The sequence below is a fragment of the Dermacentor silvarum genome, unplaced genomic scaffold, assembly GCF_013339745.2.
Source record: "Dermacentor silvarum isolate Dsil-2018 unplaced genomic scaffold, BIME_Dsil_1.4 Seq1126, whole genome shotgun sequence".
NCBI classification, from domain to species: domain Eukaryota; kingdom Metazoa; phylum Arthropoda; class Arachnida; order Ixodida; family Ixodidae; genus Dermacentor; species Dermacentor silvarum.
This window is the reverse complement of record NW_023605588.1, coordinates 3,053-19,999: the sequence shown is the minus strand read 5'-3', so window position 1 is coordinate 19,999 and position 16,947 is coordinate 3,053. Positions and strand designations below refer to the sequence as shown.

Here is a 16,947-nt window from a genome sequence, read left to right as displayed (position 1 = left end):
CTTCGCCTTTTGGGCGAAACTGCGTCATTTTTTAATTCAATATACTGAGTCTATATGGAAAACCGTTTCGCACAATTATGGTCAAAAACATCGAACTATTTTTAACTGCGAACGCAGTCATGCTAGAAGTCTCTCTAGCCACCGCAGCGATGCACCTAATGTCTGAAACTATAGAGGTATAGCCTTTTAAGCATGGCAGAATAGCACTAGGGTACCTCAATCCACGCTACTGCGCGGAAGGCGGCGCTGCCATCGAGGAGGGAAATAAAGGGGGAAGCGGAATGCAGCATTAATGAAACACAGAGCACTGTGGGGCCACAATAAGTATGAGGTGGTGCGTGGAATCTGGAAAGGAGTAATGGTGCCAGCGCTAACATTCGCAAATGCCATTATATGCTTAAAATCGGATATATTGGCGGGTTTGGAAGTTAACCAAAAGATCAGTAGGCCGGTTGGCTTTGGGAGCACACGGTAATACGACAAATGAGGCAGTGCATGGAGACATGGGTTGGGCCTCTTTTGAAGTCAGAGAAGCACAAAGCAAAATTAGTTTTGAAGAAAGGCTCAGGAACATGGATGAAAATAAATGGGCGGCTAAAGTGCACAAGTATCTCTACATGAAAAGCGTGGACACAGAATGGAGGAAGAGGTCAAGGAAGTTGGCAACCAAGTACAGGATAATCGAAACTGTAAATAGACAACCAGGGGTCATCAGAAAGAAAGTGAGAGAAATAGAGACCGTGAATTGGATGCAAAGAATGGAAACGAAAAGGACAATGGAGATTTACAAGAATGAGAAGAAAGAAATTAGAAGGGAAAATCTGTACGATAACACAAAGGGCAGTGCCTTGCTATTGAGGCTCGAGCCGGTTGCCTAAGGACGAAAACATATCGGAACAAATATTCGGAATTAGATGAGACTGTGTATGCTGCAGTAAAGATCCAGAGACCACTCAGCACATCCTAATGGAATGCGACGGGATCCACCCAGCGAGAACCGTAGGTAACGTGCAACTCCCAGAAGCGCTTGGGTTTAAAGTGGAAGGAAACATAAACAGATCAGCCGTAGAGATCAGCAAGAGACGATTAGAGTACTGGTGGAAAAAAAAGTAGGGAAAAGATGGATGCGACCTGATCTCTTAAAATCATAGGCAGCGGTACAAGGTAAATTTTTGAAAAAGAAAAATAATGATAGGTATACAAAAATGCAAGATAAAGATCATGTATAGTATACCTGATTAAATCAAGCAGGCTAGGTGACTATTTGTCGCCGCCCCGTTTCAAAGGGGATGCCAATAAATCATCATCATCAATAGTATTTAGCACGTCCGTTGGACGGCCAGATCCAGTCAAACAGTAAACCGAAGCAGTATTCGCTAGCCTGACCATTAGAAAAGTATGTGCCTGAACCAAGTATAGTCACAGCGCAACCAGAGGTCTAGCGAATTAGAATTCGAGAACTGGATGCCTAATATATGAGGATGCTTTGCTATTCTGCGCGAGGTTGTGTTGATCCGTTTTACGGAAGCTGGCGTAGGCGAAGTGCCTCAGCCCTTCTCGCCTTCGTGTAGCGCCGTTGTCCGGGACTTCGGGGCCTCCGCTGACCGGGTCCCCAGGCCCGCCCTCGACTACGAGTGCGCCGGCCGAGTGGCTGGTGTGCGACTCTGCACAGTGCCAAGGCGAGGCCACCCGACTCGCGGCTCTGTTGGAGGGCGAGCCGTGCCGCAACTTCTACGACTACGCCTGCCAGCGGGTGGACGACACGCCGCCGCTGCCGACGCACGGCACCGCCGCGTCGGCGGACACGCGACTCGCCGACGCGCTCGAGGACGCGCTACTCGCCTACGTGCGCGACTCTGCGCACAATGACGTGACACCGGCGCGCGAGCTGCTAGCCGCCTGCGGCACCGGCTCGGCGCAGGACCTGGCCAACTTCGTGGCCGCCTACGTGAGGCCGGCAAGTGGGAGTTGTCACTTATACTGACGGTGCAGAAGCAGAAACACTAGCAGGAAGACGGTACATGAGACAATCCAACGTTTTACTCGACAAAGGCCAGAACGATCATACTGTACTCAAGTACGTCCATGCGTCACCGTATACATTCCGAAACAATCATCGGTGCTCGCGTTGATTCGAGATTGTATACGACAGTATTCGCGTCGCGAGTGCAATCTGTTTACTCGTGCATTTACCTCGTAATCGAATTGGCGACGACGTTCACGAAGTGTACGACACAGCAAGCATTTCCTGCGCGAGAGCGATAAATGCTGGCAGCGATTGACAAGGCGAGCGATCACTTTCAGAAAATATTATGCACACGTGACAAATACATACGCGCGCACGCGTGTGGACTGTGTGTAGGGTAAACACCAGCCACCTGCGGCAAATTACTTATACAACCATTCCAGAACTTTACAACTTGAAAGAATTCGACGTTAATTATTGGGCTATATCCTGAAACCGACACAGTGGATTATGATGTACGCCAGGTAGAAAAGGATATCGGATAGATTTTGACCACCGGGAGTTCTTTAACGCGCACTTAAAGCAGGATACAAAAGCATTTCTTTAATTCCGCTGCCATCGGAACGCGTCTGGGAATTGAACCCTCGACCTCGTGCTCAGCAGCAGCCAGTGCGGCGGGTGGGGGGAGGTTTTCGGCGATATAATCATTTCGCTGCTCTCCGCTAGCTACCTTGCTGTATGATATGCTTTTTATATTGAAACAGAACAATGGAAGTACTATTCCTGCGCCTCGCAGTCGTGGCCAGCCAGCACTGTGACGAGCGACCTTTCCGTGTGGGAGGCTGCCGGACGGCTACTTCGCGAACTGGGTGTGGCGGCATTGATATCCGTGGCGCCTGTGGCTAGGCGCACAGCCACAGTCGCCCTGGGTCCCGCGGAGCTGCTGCTCAAGTCAGGGGACGACGCCTCGCTCCGACAGCTGCTCTCGGACGCGGTGCGCGCCACGGTCACATTCGTGACGCCCTCGGCTGACGCGCGCACAGCCGCCGAGGATGTCGTGAACGTGCTGTCCGATCTATTCAAGGTGGGCACTGTCGTGTGCAAGAAGTTTTACTTCCACAGGCCGTACTAACAACAATCCTACTCAAACCACGCGCCATATGTGGCTTCTTCACAATAAGAGCCATTGTGTGGAGAAGCCGGCTTCAACAACTCGCTTCGTTTCCCGAGCGATTTCACGAGTACGTGTTACTACCAGCGGTACCACATGCGATAGCGTGCTTTGTATGTTCCACGCTTAAATTACGCGTTTAAACTTATAATTTAAGCGTGTAAAATACCGTCGCTGAACGTTCTAGCGAAAGGAAACGTGCGATATTTCGGCGCAAGGAGCTCCGCAGTGAACTGTTCCCTATTCGCCCGCGTAGATCCAGGACGCAGCTCTGTCGGCGCCTGTCCAAGACACGCTGCCGCTGTCCAACCTGAGCGCCGGCCTAGCCGCGCTGGTGCGCACCGCAAGCTCATCTCCGAGCTTCACGCCTTCCTCTGTGCTGTTGTTACCCGGAGTCGACGTGGAGTCCCTCTCGGCGCTGGTGTCTGGTGGTGCGAGCCGAGTGTTGCACTACGTAGGCTTCAGAGCGGCGCTGTGGGCGGCACCGTTCGTGACGACGCCGCCCGATAAACTCATCTTGGCGCACATGCTCACGCGTCAGCCGCCAATCGCCGACAAGTGCGCCCCTCATCTGCCTGCCTCGTTGCGCAGTCGGCGCTTTTGCGTAAATGCACGCATGACGTATGAAATTGAGTCACAACCACAAGCTAATCGGCTTCTCGTTCAAGTTTAAAACAAGCGCGGAAGACACCACATATAAGGTCCATTTCATTCGCCCTCCACTCCGTGAAGTAGTTCGATCCGCTTAGTTCAGTGCCAGTTATATTACTCGCGCAGAAAGACGGCACGATCGTCCTGCACTGCCTCTCTGAAGAGTGGTACTCGTCCTGCACGAAGCATCTACAAGGTGAGACAAATGGCGGCGTCAAGGTGCCGCGATGTTGAACTGGTGAAACTAATATAGAAGTACAACTCCTCCTGAACAAACTCGCAAGGCGCAGGAGAATCGAGTGGAGCTATGAAGGGACAGGCCGACCCACTTATGCTAGCAACTCAGGTTGTTGCGCATAAATATATCCGATGTGCTATAACTCTATCATTCTGACTGTCCTTTTCTTTGATGTGGCGTCTTTCGCGCTTGTTTTAAACACGAATGCCCTGCCACCCATCTTGCATGCGAGCGCAGGTCACTCAAATGCCTTTCTCGAAGGAGGTTTCTCCACAGTACGAGTTGTGGGGAGAAGCAGGCTTCTCTTATTCTGTTTCTTTAAACATAATTGGAATCAAGTCAAAAACATGAAACGGGAATATGGAACCTACACGACGCTGACACTTTGGAGTGCTATTATATTATGCTGTCCAACGTGCGACGTTACAGCCTATATATGCGAACAGAGAAGCAACTAGCAGCGGGGAAACGCTGAACATATATGAATGCCAAAAGCTCTGCGTCATCGAGTGCAACAGGGAGAAAATGGTGGCATACTCGTGCGATACATAATCGAAAACGCGGTGTCGCGTGCGTGTGGCGCCACCGTATTATCTTACGGAAGCACAAGTTCCCCGCAGTTTGAGCTTTAATCTAACTCACGAAGGCTGCCAGCCCGCACGTTCAAAGCGGGAAGTTTCCCGCTTTGAAGCGGCACGACGGGAGTCCGTCGTGCCGTCGTCGTGCCTAGAACGCCGCAAGGTCAAGTGTACTCCCGGCGCAGGCAACGTGCGTGCAGCCGAGCTGTGGGCCACGCAGTGCCGCTGGTGTACCTGCGGGCGCTGCGCGGCGCTCTGGGTCCGCTCACTCTGGCACGCATGTGGACCGACCAGCTGGAGGACCGCTTCCTGCGCAGCCTGCCGCGGCTCCTCCCGCAGCCCGGCCCCGACGCGCACCTGGTGGCGCGCAGTGTGCGAGACACTCCATTGGCGCGCTTCTATCCGGCGATACTCGCGGACTCCAAGCGCTGGAGCGCCTACTTGCTCGCGCTGGCCGCCGCGATGGCCAACACCACGGGCCGCAGGAACAACACGCTGCTCAAGGTCCGCATGGCCGCCGCTGCCGCCGACCGGTGCGTGTGCTGGCGATACAATCTCATGCCATGAAACTCCATTGTCTTAACTATATATACTTCAAATGCAGCAATGCATGTGCGTATAACCAGGGTCCTTCAACACTTTCTTGTGTATTGAAGGACCCTGGTATAACGGTACACTTGGAGCGCTGTCGGTGATCGTTCCGCTGCTGCACACGTGATGTAACGCTGCCGCTTTGGCCAGTAGGACTGCTGACTCGGCATGCGCGTACGCCGGACATTGGTCTTCGCGTGCAGCTCGGGCGGCTGGGCACTGGACATGCGGCCGACGTGGATACCCGGAGGGGCCCTGCGGCTGCCACCCGGGCTGTTCGGCTCCATCTTGCCGCTCAACAGCTCGCTGCGCACTCTGCAAATGGCACGGGTGGCAGTGCGCTTGTACACCGCCTTGGCCGCGCGACTCAGGTATGCCACGCGTTACTCCTCAACGCACGAAAGGAGGAAGCACGTCCTGTTGCGTACTATATATTTACTTATTACATACCTGCTTCGCCCTAGCGGGCATTACAACGTACAACGTGTGCACCGATCCGACCTGTCTCGAATTTGAGGGCACGGCGCGTCCACGCAGGGACATTCCGGGCGTGTTCGATTCCCCCGTGCGCGAATCTGAGGCGGCGAATCTCCGGAGCGTGGCCGACTGCCTCCGCAAGGACTTGGATGCCATGCCGCCGGCGCTCAAGAGCGGCTTTCCGCCTGCCAAGGGCCAGCCCTGGGCGCTCTTTGACCAGGCGGTGGGCTTAGCCCTGGCGCACGATAACCTGGCGGTACGTATATGCAGCCGCCCGAAGCGCCATATTTGGCGGTGCCTATGTAAACTGGCCCACTGGTAGATGCACGGAGTGAACCTCTACAATTTCTTCTATCGGGTGTTAAACATCCGCCAAGCCAGGGGCGGCTCCGAAAAGGGGTGGGGGTGGGCGAACTCCCAATATCTTCTCCTGCACCCTACCCCCATCGTCCTCAACAGAAAAACAAGTTCACGTGGTAAACGTCGCGACACCGAGTAAGAAGCGAATCTTTGTGCGATATATACATGCTGGCCTCAGATAAATCACCGCAGTGGGCCCGTGGCTCACGCGATATTGGAAACAAACCGTGTTGTAGCAGCTCTGCGCTCTTGGGCAGCGCAGCAGCAGTTTCGAGAGCTTGCCCGGTCATTATTTCAGCATGTCCTCCCCTACAGAACAGCTGTTGAGCTCATTTCCAGCGTGTCCAAATTTCCAAATGTTTAATTTCCAGCCACAGCCTATACAGTCTTGCAGCTTTCGTTATGTGCGTAAACTGGACGCGTGCGCTTCCCGCTTCACGACGGTCGGTCGGATATTCAAAGACCACCCCATCTTCACAACAACAACGAAATTTCCGGCATACAGGCTACAGTCATATACGTCGCGAACATCAAACTGTGTATGTCGACGCCGTCAAAAGACGAGTGGCTCTGACACGCAGGAGATGCTGGACACCCGGCGCATCTGGGGCAAAGACCTACGGCTGAAGGGGCTCGAGAACCTCTCCTCGGACCAGCTGTTCTTCGTGTACTACGCACTGGACAACTGCCAGCGGTCCGACGCGCAGGCGCAGCGCCGGCTGCCGTGGGCGCTCGGCGGACAGGAGCGCGTCAACGGGCCGCTCCGCCACTGGGCCCCGTTCGCCAAGCACTTCGGCTGCCTCGACGGAGAGCCCATGGTGGCGCCGAAGCGGTGCACGCTGCTCGATGCACACGCCTAGCGTGTACCATGAACAGCACGTGGTCTCATACTATACACAACGAACGCGCTAGTGCTGTTGACTAATATGAAAGGAACTGATCATGATATTAAAGTCGCTATATATATATATAGTATATATATATATATATATATATACACCCTAGCGACATTGGGTGCGCTCGGCGGACAGGAGCGCGTCAACGGGCCGCTCCGCCACTGGGCCCCGTTCGCCAAGCACTTCGGCTGCCTCGACGGAGAGCCCATGGTGGCGCCGAAGCGGTGCACGCTGCTCGATGCACACGCCTAGCGTGTACCATGAACAGCACGTGGTCTCATACTATACACAACGAACGCGCTAGTGCTGTTGACTAATATGAAAGGAACTGATCATGATTTATTAAAGTCGCATATATATATATATATATATATATTATAATATATATATATATATATATATATATACACCCTAGCGACATTGGGTAATGGCTCTGCGGTATCATGATATAGCCATCAGCCTCGATTTTTCAGATATGGTTGCGAATTCTCTCTATACATCGATGCATACATCTCTCTACATGAGAGCGCGTTCGCGTGACGTCAGGGCAAGGACTCTCGTCTGTCTGCTACAGCTAGGGCAGTGTCCAGGCGCCGTCAACATGACAATGTACTACACGTAGTTCATCATTGCGTTCAAGCAATGAAATGGAGTTTTTTACAATAACAAACATGAGTAAATGATGGATCGAGTTTTTTTTTTTTTTTTTTTTTTTTTTTTTTCACGCACATGGAAACTCAGCTTTTGGCAGCTAACCATGGTGCTTAAATTAATTTTTTTTTTTCAAGCTCATAAGAGTAACCAATAAAAACCACGTTGGAGAGGGCGATTATATCCCTTAGTTGTGCTCGGATCTCGGGAGGATATACGACTTCTACATTTACCCGCGAAAACTTGTTTGCTCACGACAAGTACCTCATGGTAAAATCGAATTTTTGCATTTCTTCACAGAAATAACGAACTGAAATAACGCTCCCGTCGATTCTGCCGGTTCAGTCTTCTTTTTGAACTGCGTCTCAAAATTAAGCCGTTCTATGCCGGTTTATTTTAATCGGCGGTAACTTGTAAGTAAACCTAATTGACTCTTTCAGCTGCTTGCACCACACGAGAAGGCATATGGACCAATATTTATTCCCTTTACATGGCTAGACGTTCATTCTTTTCAGCAATTTACAGGTGCTTATTACTTGGGGAACAGCATTTATGTGTGTATGTGTACACGCTTGGACGCTACCAAGCAGCAATGTTTTGTTACTGTTGTTGCCGCGTCATCCTCTCTTCGCAATATAACTTCACACGAAGATGTTGCACGATATATATACGCAATGCGAGCACAACCGAGCCGGTTCGCTGTATAGCCACACACTGCAGCTGAACTTGACTTGTATCGGAACTCTCGTTGAAACGTTTGATCATAGACTTTTTTTTTTTAAATAAAATAAATACGCACGCATCACTACTCCAGCGGACATCATTTTACCTGGAATAGAAGCTGCATAACCAATGTTTGTGTCGCCCGTAGCGGCGTTGCGCAGGCGCAGCGTCGATTCGCTGTATTTATGCAGTAAACACGAAGTGTTCACCTATATGTTCGCTGTGAGAGTATATCATTAGCATTCTCATTTGCTTCCTTTCCATTTTGTCATAAGCCACCACGCACCGCTGGAAACCCAGTGGGAATTTACACGCCGGCTAGCTGGCACTATATTATTCTTAGCACCCTCGAAAAAAATGCCCGCTGTATATATGCGATCTTTAAGAACATGTATTTTTGTACTAGAAGCATTGCCATTTTGCCTTTCAATAAAATAAAATGCACACAGATATTATGCCGGAGAAGCTGCCGCGCCTGCCTGAATCCGACGTCACCGTTGCTCATGATTGTAGTTTCCACGTAAAATAATAGAATGATAGGGCTATATAACGGCTTTTCTAGTTGTAGCAATTAACGCAGACGACGACTTCCAAACTTTTTCTGTCTTTTTTACGGGTTTTGTATGTCACTCACCGTATGCCGCCGCTGGGGATTTTCTTCTGTTTGTACGACTGAACAATGCGCACGATGTCCGCAAGGGGCGCTGTGTGCCAGCTCGAAAGGAGCTGGCACACATTGTCATATTAAAGGAGCTATGACAACGTAGACAGGGAATTGTTGTGGGATATTCTTCAATACGAAGGCATAGATGACCATTTCGTGGAGGTGCTGAGGGACATATATAGAGACAATGAAGTACAAGTGGTATGGGAAGGTCGAAAAGGAAATGAAATGGTGGGAATTCACCAAGGATTGAAGCAAGGATGCCTTCTGTCACCATTGTTCACGCTTTACGTCAAGGGTATAGAAAGACGACTGGAAAACAGCGAATTAGCTTTTCATTTATCCTACATGCGGAATGGACAAATGGTGCAACAGAAGGTCCCTGGACTGTTGTACGCAGACGACATTGTGCTACTACCGGACAATAAAAAGATTTACAGATACTTGCGAATATCTGTGGGAATGCAGCGACAAATCTAGGCCTTAAGTTTAGCACAGAGAAATCAGGAATTATGATTTTAATGAAGAGACGAGCAACTTCGTGGTGTCAATTCAACAGCAAGTAATACCCATAGTGAAGCAATATAAGTACCTCGGCGTTGTTACGTTCGGCGACCAGCGGGGGCAGCGATCTTGGAAGCATCTCCTGATTGCCTGTGACTAATCGCTTCGGGAGGCTGAAAAGCCGTCCCGCCGGGAAAAGATCAGCGGCGGCACCATGTCTCTACTTCTTACAAAGAGTACGTGTCTCGACACTATAGGAAGAGGAGACTCTTGGAAAAGTAGACGCGTTCTCACGGCTGCTCGACAGACCAGCTGGCCGCCAAGGCAGTTCTCCAAACCCGTTCGATGGCTGGCCCATTCTGAGAACAACCGACGCGTCAAGTTTGGCGCGAGGCCACCTGTCCTACGAGCGTCTCCTCCTTTCTGTGGGGCAGTGCGCAGTGTGTGCCCGAGGGCATTTCTCCGAAGGTGTTCGGGAAACAAAGGCGACGTGGGAGTATGCGCACCCTCTCCCTCAAGGCGGAACCTACGTGGACTATCGACGCTCCGAGTGGAGGATGGTGGGACCACAGTGGCGAGAGAGCATTTAAGAGAACTTTGGGGGCCATCGAGAGTGCTCTCCCATCTGCCGAGTGCTCTCCCATCTGCCCTGAGATGTAGCAAGTGCTTCGATGTAGAGTGCTCCGACCCAGTCAAGCTAGATTGATGAGACGTACCGTCTCGTTCTTACACTCATGATGTAAATAGTGTAAATAAACCCTGTACCCTCCATTCTCAATGAGAACATGTTCCTGCCTTCAAGTCCGTCCTCAACCCCAACAGCGTACACATAAACGAAGGAAAGAATTACTCCAGCAACCACCAAGATAATCTGGAAATAAAGGGGAAGCGGAATGCAGCAATAATGAAACACAGAGCACTCTGGGGCCACAATAAGTATGAGGTGGTGCATGAAATCTGGAAAGGAGTAATGGTGCCAGTGCTAACATTCGCAAATGCCATTACATGCTTAAAATCAGATATCTTGTCGAGTTTGGAAGTTAACCAAAGATCAGTAGGCCGGTTGGCTTTGGGAGCCCACGGTAATACCACAAATGAGGCAGTCCAGGGTGACATGGGTTGGGCCTCTTTTGAAGTCAGGCCCAGGTACATGGATGAAAATAAACGGGCGGCTAAAGTGCACAAGTATCTCTACATGAAAAGCGTGGATACAGAATGGAGGAAGAGGTCAAGGAAGTTGGCAACCAAGTACAGGATAATCGAAACTGTAAATAGACAACCAGGAGTCATCAGAAAGAAAGTGAGAGAAATAGAGGCCGCGAATTGGATGCAAAGAATGGAAACAAAAAGAACCATGGAGATTTACAAGAATGAGAAGAAAGAAATTAGAAGGGAAAATCTGTACGATAACATAGAGGGCAGTACCTTGCTATTTGAGGCTCGAGCCGGTTGCCTAAGGACCAAAACATACCGGAACAAATATTCGGAACTAGATGAGACGTGTATGCTGCAGTAAAGATCCAGAGACCACACAGCACATCCTACTGGAATGCGACGGGATCCACCCAGCGAGAACCGTAGGTAACGTGCAACTCCCAGAAGCGCTTGGGTTTAAAGTGGAAGGAAACATCAACAGATCAGCTGTAGAGATCAGCAAGAGAAAATTAGAGTACTGGTGGAAAAAAAAGCAGGGAAATGATGGATACGACCTGATCTCTTAAAATCATAGGTAACGGTACAAAGTAAATTTTTGAAAAAGAAAAGTAATGAGAGGTATACAAAAATGCTAGATAAAGAACATGTATGGTATATGTGATTAAATCAAGCAGGCTAGGTGACTATTTGTCGCAGCTCCGTTTCAAAGGGGATGCCAATAAATCATCAGCATCATCAAACTGCAGCGCTGGTTCCCCATACGATGCTCACGCCGTTTGGACAAGGCGTAATGAGCTCCGAAAGCGCTTACATGTCCTCTCAAGCTGCGGCCAAAGCTTCGTGTCATTCACCCAGTCACCAGAGCGGCCCGAGGGTCCATCGTCGTCCTCCTTCCTTTTCTCTCCTCCGCCCCCCCCCCCCACCCCCCTCACATGATTCTAGCGTGAATCAATAAAGTTCAACCCACCCACCCATTCACTGGCTGCGATATCCACCGAAAAATACGTTTGTTGAGACGCACCGGGCATCATGCGCATACATTGTAAACATAGAGGCAACGGAGGCTGCTAAAACTAGAACACTGAAACTAAACAAACTATGTGAAAAAAAATGTTAGAAAACTTTAAATCAAAATACTGTAATAAGAGTAAATTAATATTCCATTTCGAATATTTTTGCTGTACTAAAACAACAAATTTTACTTTTCTATTTCACAATTTATTAGTTCGTTCTTGGTGACCCCTACCAACCAGTGATTCTGGCGCAAAACTTGACAAGGTTGTGCAAGCCAGCTATTATTGCGGAATGGCGTTGCTCTTCAAGGTGACGGTGTCGTCCGGGTTTTTTTAGGTTTACTTTTAGCTCCCGTTGTCGGCAACGTCGAGTGACCTTGAGCCAGAGCCGCTATGCGGGCAAGATCGCATACGTACGCTAGTTACTGCCCAAACAAGTTACAAAAATACAGCTTCCGATTTCTTCCTGTTTGTTCGCAATATCACTGAAGATTAACTTCTAGTAGGCTGAAGTTTTGTCATTTACAATAGCGACGTTCAAATGGCAGATACAGGACAACATACACTTGATTGTCATCTTTTGGCACTGAGACAGGGTTGCCTGAGCTCTTTTCAACACCAGCAGTCCGCGAGTTATGCGACGCGGGTTTTGCGCCGGCTTGAGAGATGGCGCCACGCCGCGTGACCATGCCGGCAGTGTCTGGCACAGACTGGTGCCGGTCCACGTACTGGCGCCGGTCCGCGTACTGGCGCCAGTCCGCGGACTGGCTCCACACGGCGGCGTGGTTAGCAACCGACTAACCACGCCGCCGTGCAAACTCGAGACAGCGAATGCAAGTGTTTGTGCTTCGACAACAACTTGTCCCTCATCAGTGTGATCCGCTCCGATGAACAGCGACACAAGCAGGGATGTATACACCCCCTCCCCATGAGGACTCTTACACCCCTCAAAAATTTCGGTGGATACATCCTATGTACTACTTAGGACCTCGGTTCAGATACCACCACTGGACACTTAAGTTTTACTTATCGAGTGACAACCTACTTAGCAAGAACTTCACCGACTGACCGATGCTAAACCTTGCCGAGAGCAAGAAAGAAAAAGGTATTGTTCAGCGGCTGACGAGCAGGTGGCCCTGCAGTCCTGGCCTCCGGTCAGTGTACTTCAGAGCAAATGCCATTGTACTGCTACTTATTTTTGCTCCTGAAGTGCAGTGACCACAGTTCCCCAGCTGAAGTAGGCAAAAAAAAAAGCTTTGTTTTGAAAATATTTAACGATCAATTGCTACTTGTAACGTAAGGACCTGTGGGTTAAATGTCAAGCACAGTTTCGATGTCAGTCCATTATCATAGAACTATGTGATCTCCTCCATTTTATTTGACGTACAAAGGAAGACAATGGCTAGTTGCCGCTCGTATTGTAGACAGCTGCGAGAGAGAAGTCAGGTTGTGTTCCCGGTTTTAGATTTCTGTTATTGTCATACAATGTGGTCTCTGCCAGACTTTAGTTGATGTAAGGTGGCATACATGTTGTGGATTACTTTTAAGAATAGCTCCTCAATGTTTCTTTGCCGTACAGTTAGGAAATGTGATCAGAATACAAATCCGTATGGGTATCTGCACATTCAGTAACTAAAAAACTTAATTACGTGGTAACGTAACCTGGCAGTACAAGATACCCTGAATTATGCACTGTTTGGGTACACATTTTCATAGTTGTAAAATGTTAACACCTCGTCGCTGCAATTTTAGTGCATCAAATAATAAAGCCCTAGACTAAAAACAGAATTATAAAACAAAAATATTATCTTTAACAGAAAGATGACAGTATTTGCATAGTGGTTCCAATTTGAAACGGTGTGCAGAAACCTGACAATGGATTATGGGTGTTTTCTTGGATATTGTAGCAAACCAAGCATGTATGATAAATTCGTGAGCATATGGCGGCGACGAAACATTTTGAGTTATTCACTAGGAGCGGGAGTGACGCTGGCTCTTCTGGTGGCAAACTCCAACATGGTAACCCCATATTAAAAGAAAATCTGGCATTAGTGTCTGCACACTCCTGGTAAAGTGCTTCATCTACAATTGAAATTAAGGATACATGAATTCATGCAATCTTCACCCTTTAGGTATAGAATTACTCTGCAGATTCCCAAGTGGATGATACCCATCATTCCAATACAAAATGGGGCTGTTCTATTTTCATTAGTATGTATCTTGTTCATTTGGAAGTTTTGAAGCCTCCGTGAGATTTAGATGAACTTTCTTCTGCTCTATCTCCCACAGGGCCATGACACAGCTCCCAGCCAGACTGTGCTCTTGCAGAGCCAAGTGAACCCGGCACAGGAACACATCATTTCGTGCTGTTAGATCATTAGATACACTAAATTTGCCGCATTCAACATTTGTGCATCTTTCAGGACTGCACATAAGAGTTTCGTCATGCAAAGGTATAATCATTACATCAAAATCCACATTGGTGAGCTTCTTTATGTGCACACATATCAAGATGTGAAACATTTACAAACATTTAGCCCGAAATGGACTGTTTGCATGCACTGACTGGAAGCAAATCCTGCAGACTCCATATACTATATTGTCACACGGTATTCACATACTCTCTGTAGCATACGTTAGGATGAAGTATCAATACTTGCACATTTATGATATTCTGAACACTCACTAGAGATTAACTTCTTTCATGTAGCAGCACATTAAAAGTATTTTGGTGTACGCCAAGAGGGCAAGTTTTCAGCATCACGTCAGTTAAAAAAAAAAGCGTTCGAGATATCTAGAAAAAAGGTGAACCGCACGAAGTGCGTTCACCCACCATCTCGTATACAAGCTCACCAGTTCAATTTCTCTGCGGCTTTATGAACACCGGTAAAACCCACTAAACAGAAGATTTCTTAATAGAATAATAGAATAAGCAAATTAGTGTGTGCCAGATTTCTGCCACTAACATTCACAAATGTGCCGCTTCCTGGAAGCATGCAACGTGATCTCAAGTTCAGACAATTTGTTCGACTGCTTCTGTGCTCAGGGAAAATGTGCAGCTTTCAATTATACCACAAGAGACTTGCACTCTGCTGCATAGTATACACTTTTTTTTTCTCTTCTTTTATGTACACATGCTGACATGCACAGTTACAGCACCGGCATACCTCATCCTCCTCTTAATAGGCACAGGTGCAATGACGTCACCAATACACTAAATGTGGTGGTGGAAAAAAGCTCATCTGCACAAGGCCATGGGTGCCTCTATGTCATGGGTGCCATTCGGCTGTCTGCTCTCTCCTCTGATGGACAGGCCATGACTGCGGCCACAGGGCCACACTAGCAACACTCAGAGCAGGCCAACTGCACCACGCTTGCACAGACTGAGCAAGAGGAGTGGGGCCTTTATTGTGAGGTTGGGGTGGGGTGAGGTGGGGAAGGTATGCTTTAAGAGCAGGGAAGTTCTCATACAAAAGGGGCAAGAGAGCAGGGGGGAGTGGGAAGGGTGTGATATATATATATTAAAATGCGAATCTTCTGCTGTACATAGAGGAGAGGCAGATAGAGAGTCAATTTGCAAAATAAAATGGCCTATCGCGTATGTACACTGGGGGTTAAGGCGGGCAGGTGGGTAACCCGCCACCTATCCTGGTGGTTCTGTCATTGCTGGCACTTCTGAGGTCACCACAGCTGCCACTTGGGGTGTAGTGGAGGTGGTGGTCACTGCCATGTGGCGACCACGCTTGCCAAACAGGTTTCCCAGGAAGCCGTGCCGGGTCCCGTCGCCCGAGCTGGTGGCTGCTGCCGCTACTGCGCCATCCGGATGCTGGACCGTGTGGGGTGACGACTCCCGGCTCACCGAACTGGCCGCCGAGGACTGGAAGGAGATGGACTGGAGGCGGGGCCCGTTGCCAGCCGCTCTGTCTGCTGCCAGCTCACCATGCCACTGTCCAGAGAACCCGCGCTGCCTCGACGAACTGGCCGCACCGCTGTCTCTGCAAGGTTTAAAGAACAATTGAAGACCTGGCACCAGTAAAAGCTTGACTGCCACCAGTAAAAGCTTGACTGCATGGCATATAAGAAACTCATGATGGCCCTGTTACTGTCGGCCACATGATGCAAGACTGGCACAGTAAAGTACAGGGGGGGGGGGGGGGGGAGCACAACATGAATCGCATGAGAGCATTTCTCATACATGAGTTGTTGCAAAATTGTTAGAGTACAGAATCCTTCATGGCACAATCTTGAGATTGATGCATTATTGCTGTAGTTAATTTACCAGACTCATGAATTCACAATGAGACAAAGGATGTAAACCAGGATGTACAACCGTGTTCAGTGACAACACAACACACTGTCAAGAAGAACGCAGAAAAAAAAGTGGCCTGGCTATTATCTCTAATAAGGTATAGCAACATTTTTTTCCTGTTTGCCACATGCTCCGATATACAGCTACTGATGAGAATGCCAGCCTCTCCGATTACAGAGTGCTGTTTTGAATTCATGCCAAAGAGTTGCATGTCCTACTCACGCTGGTCGTGCAGGTCGAGTAGCGAATTGGAGAGGGCTGACCGCTTGAGGCAGGGGCTCTGGGCCAGTAAGGTGCTGCCGCCTCCATTGCCCTCCCCCGTGGCCTCCATGTCGGCCAGCCCCGAGTCCCGCTGGTCCCAGGGGCTACGCAATGCCTGCTGCTTCTCCAGTTCCCCTTCAATGCGCAGGCTCTCCATCTCATCCATCTGTGCACAGCAATGGTGGCCAAGTGGGCCTCCTTGTATTGTATCCACCAGAATGCCTTTATTTGTGACGGGCACTTTAGCAAAGAAGCAAAACAGCCAATGTTTCCTAAATTTAAAAAATGAAATCTAGAGTATGACAGAATGCCATTTGGTTGGGGCAATACATGATAAATGAAGACATACACCGACGACAAAGCTTAGAACAGTTAATGCTTTATAGGGTTATTAAACATGTGAAATGAAATTCTTGGGATCAATGAGCCATAACCACAATGATTATGGGGCACCCTGTAGTGGGGGACTCCGGATAAATTTTTACTACCTGGTGTTCTTTACCGTGCACTCTATGCACGGCACACAGGTGTTCTTGCATTTCACCCCCATTGAAATGCGGCCACTGCAGCCAGGATTTGATCCTGTGCCCTCGGGCTTCGCAGCGCAACACCAAAGCCACTACGCCACCACAGTGGGTTTCATAGGGTTATGAAGTGTTGACTTTTATGGTCTCGTAGCCTTGTTAGGAGTCATGTCGCTGATACTTCAACATCACCTAACACTTATAAACTACCAATA

At 49.1% G+C, this 16,947-nt stretch overlaps 3 protein-coding genes across 3 annotated transcripts; 2 read left to right on the top strand and 1 right to left on the bottom strand.

Annotated features, from left to right (window-relative positions):
• Window positions 1-1,571: 1,571 nt before the first annotated feature.
• LOC125941700 (uncharacterized) lies at window positions 1,572-3,947 on the top strand (the record flags this gene model as incomplete). The annotated part of the gene is made up of 3 exons (XM_049659501.1): window positions 1,572-1,957; window positions 2,763-3,050; window positions 3,394-3,947. Coding segments are annotated over 3 exons (1,091 nt in total), but the record flags the coding sequence as incomplete, so codon positions are not given.
• Window positions 3,948-5,273: 1,326 nt separating this feature from the next.
• Window positions 5,274-6,957, top strand: LOC125941701 (uncharacterized). The gene is made up of 3 exons (XM_049659502.1): window positions 5,274-5,566; window positions 5,733-5,928; window positions 6,614-6,957. Exons 1-3 carry the CDS (start codon window positions 5,364-5,366, stop codon window positions 6,890-6,892), a joined length of 678 nt encoding a protein of 225 aa, XP_049515459.1. The 5' UTR covers window positions 5,274-5,363; the 3' UTR covers window positions 6,893-6,957.
• Window positions 6,958-14,115: 7,158 nt separating this feature from the next.
• On the bottom strand, window positions 14,116-16,509 carry LOC119434496 (uncharacterized). The gene is made up of 3 exons (XM_037701644.2): window positions 16,170-16,509; window positions 15,578-15,633; window positions 14,116-15,530 (listed from the first exon to the last, which is right to left on the bottom strand). Exons 1-3 carry the CDS (start codon window positions 16,372-16,374, stop codon window positions 15,282-15,284), a joined length of 510 nt encoding a protein of 169 aa, XP_037557572.1. The 5' UTR covers window positions 16,375-16,509; the 3' UTR covers window positions 14,116-15,281.
• Window positions 16,510-16,947: the final 438 nt, after the last annotated feature.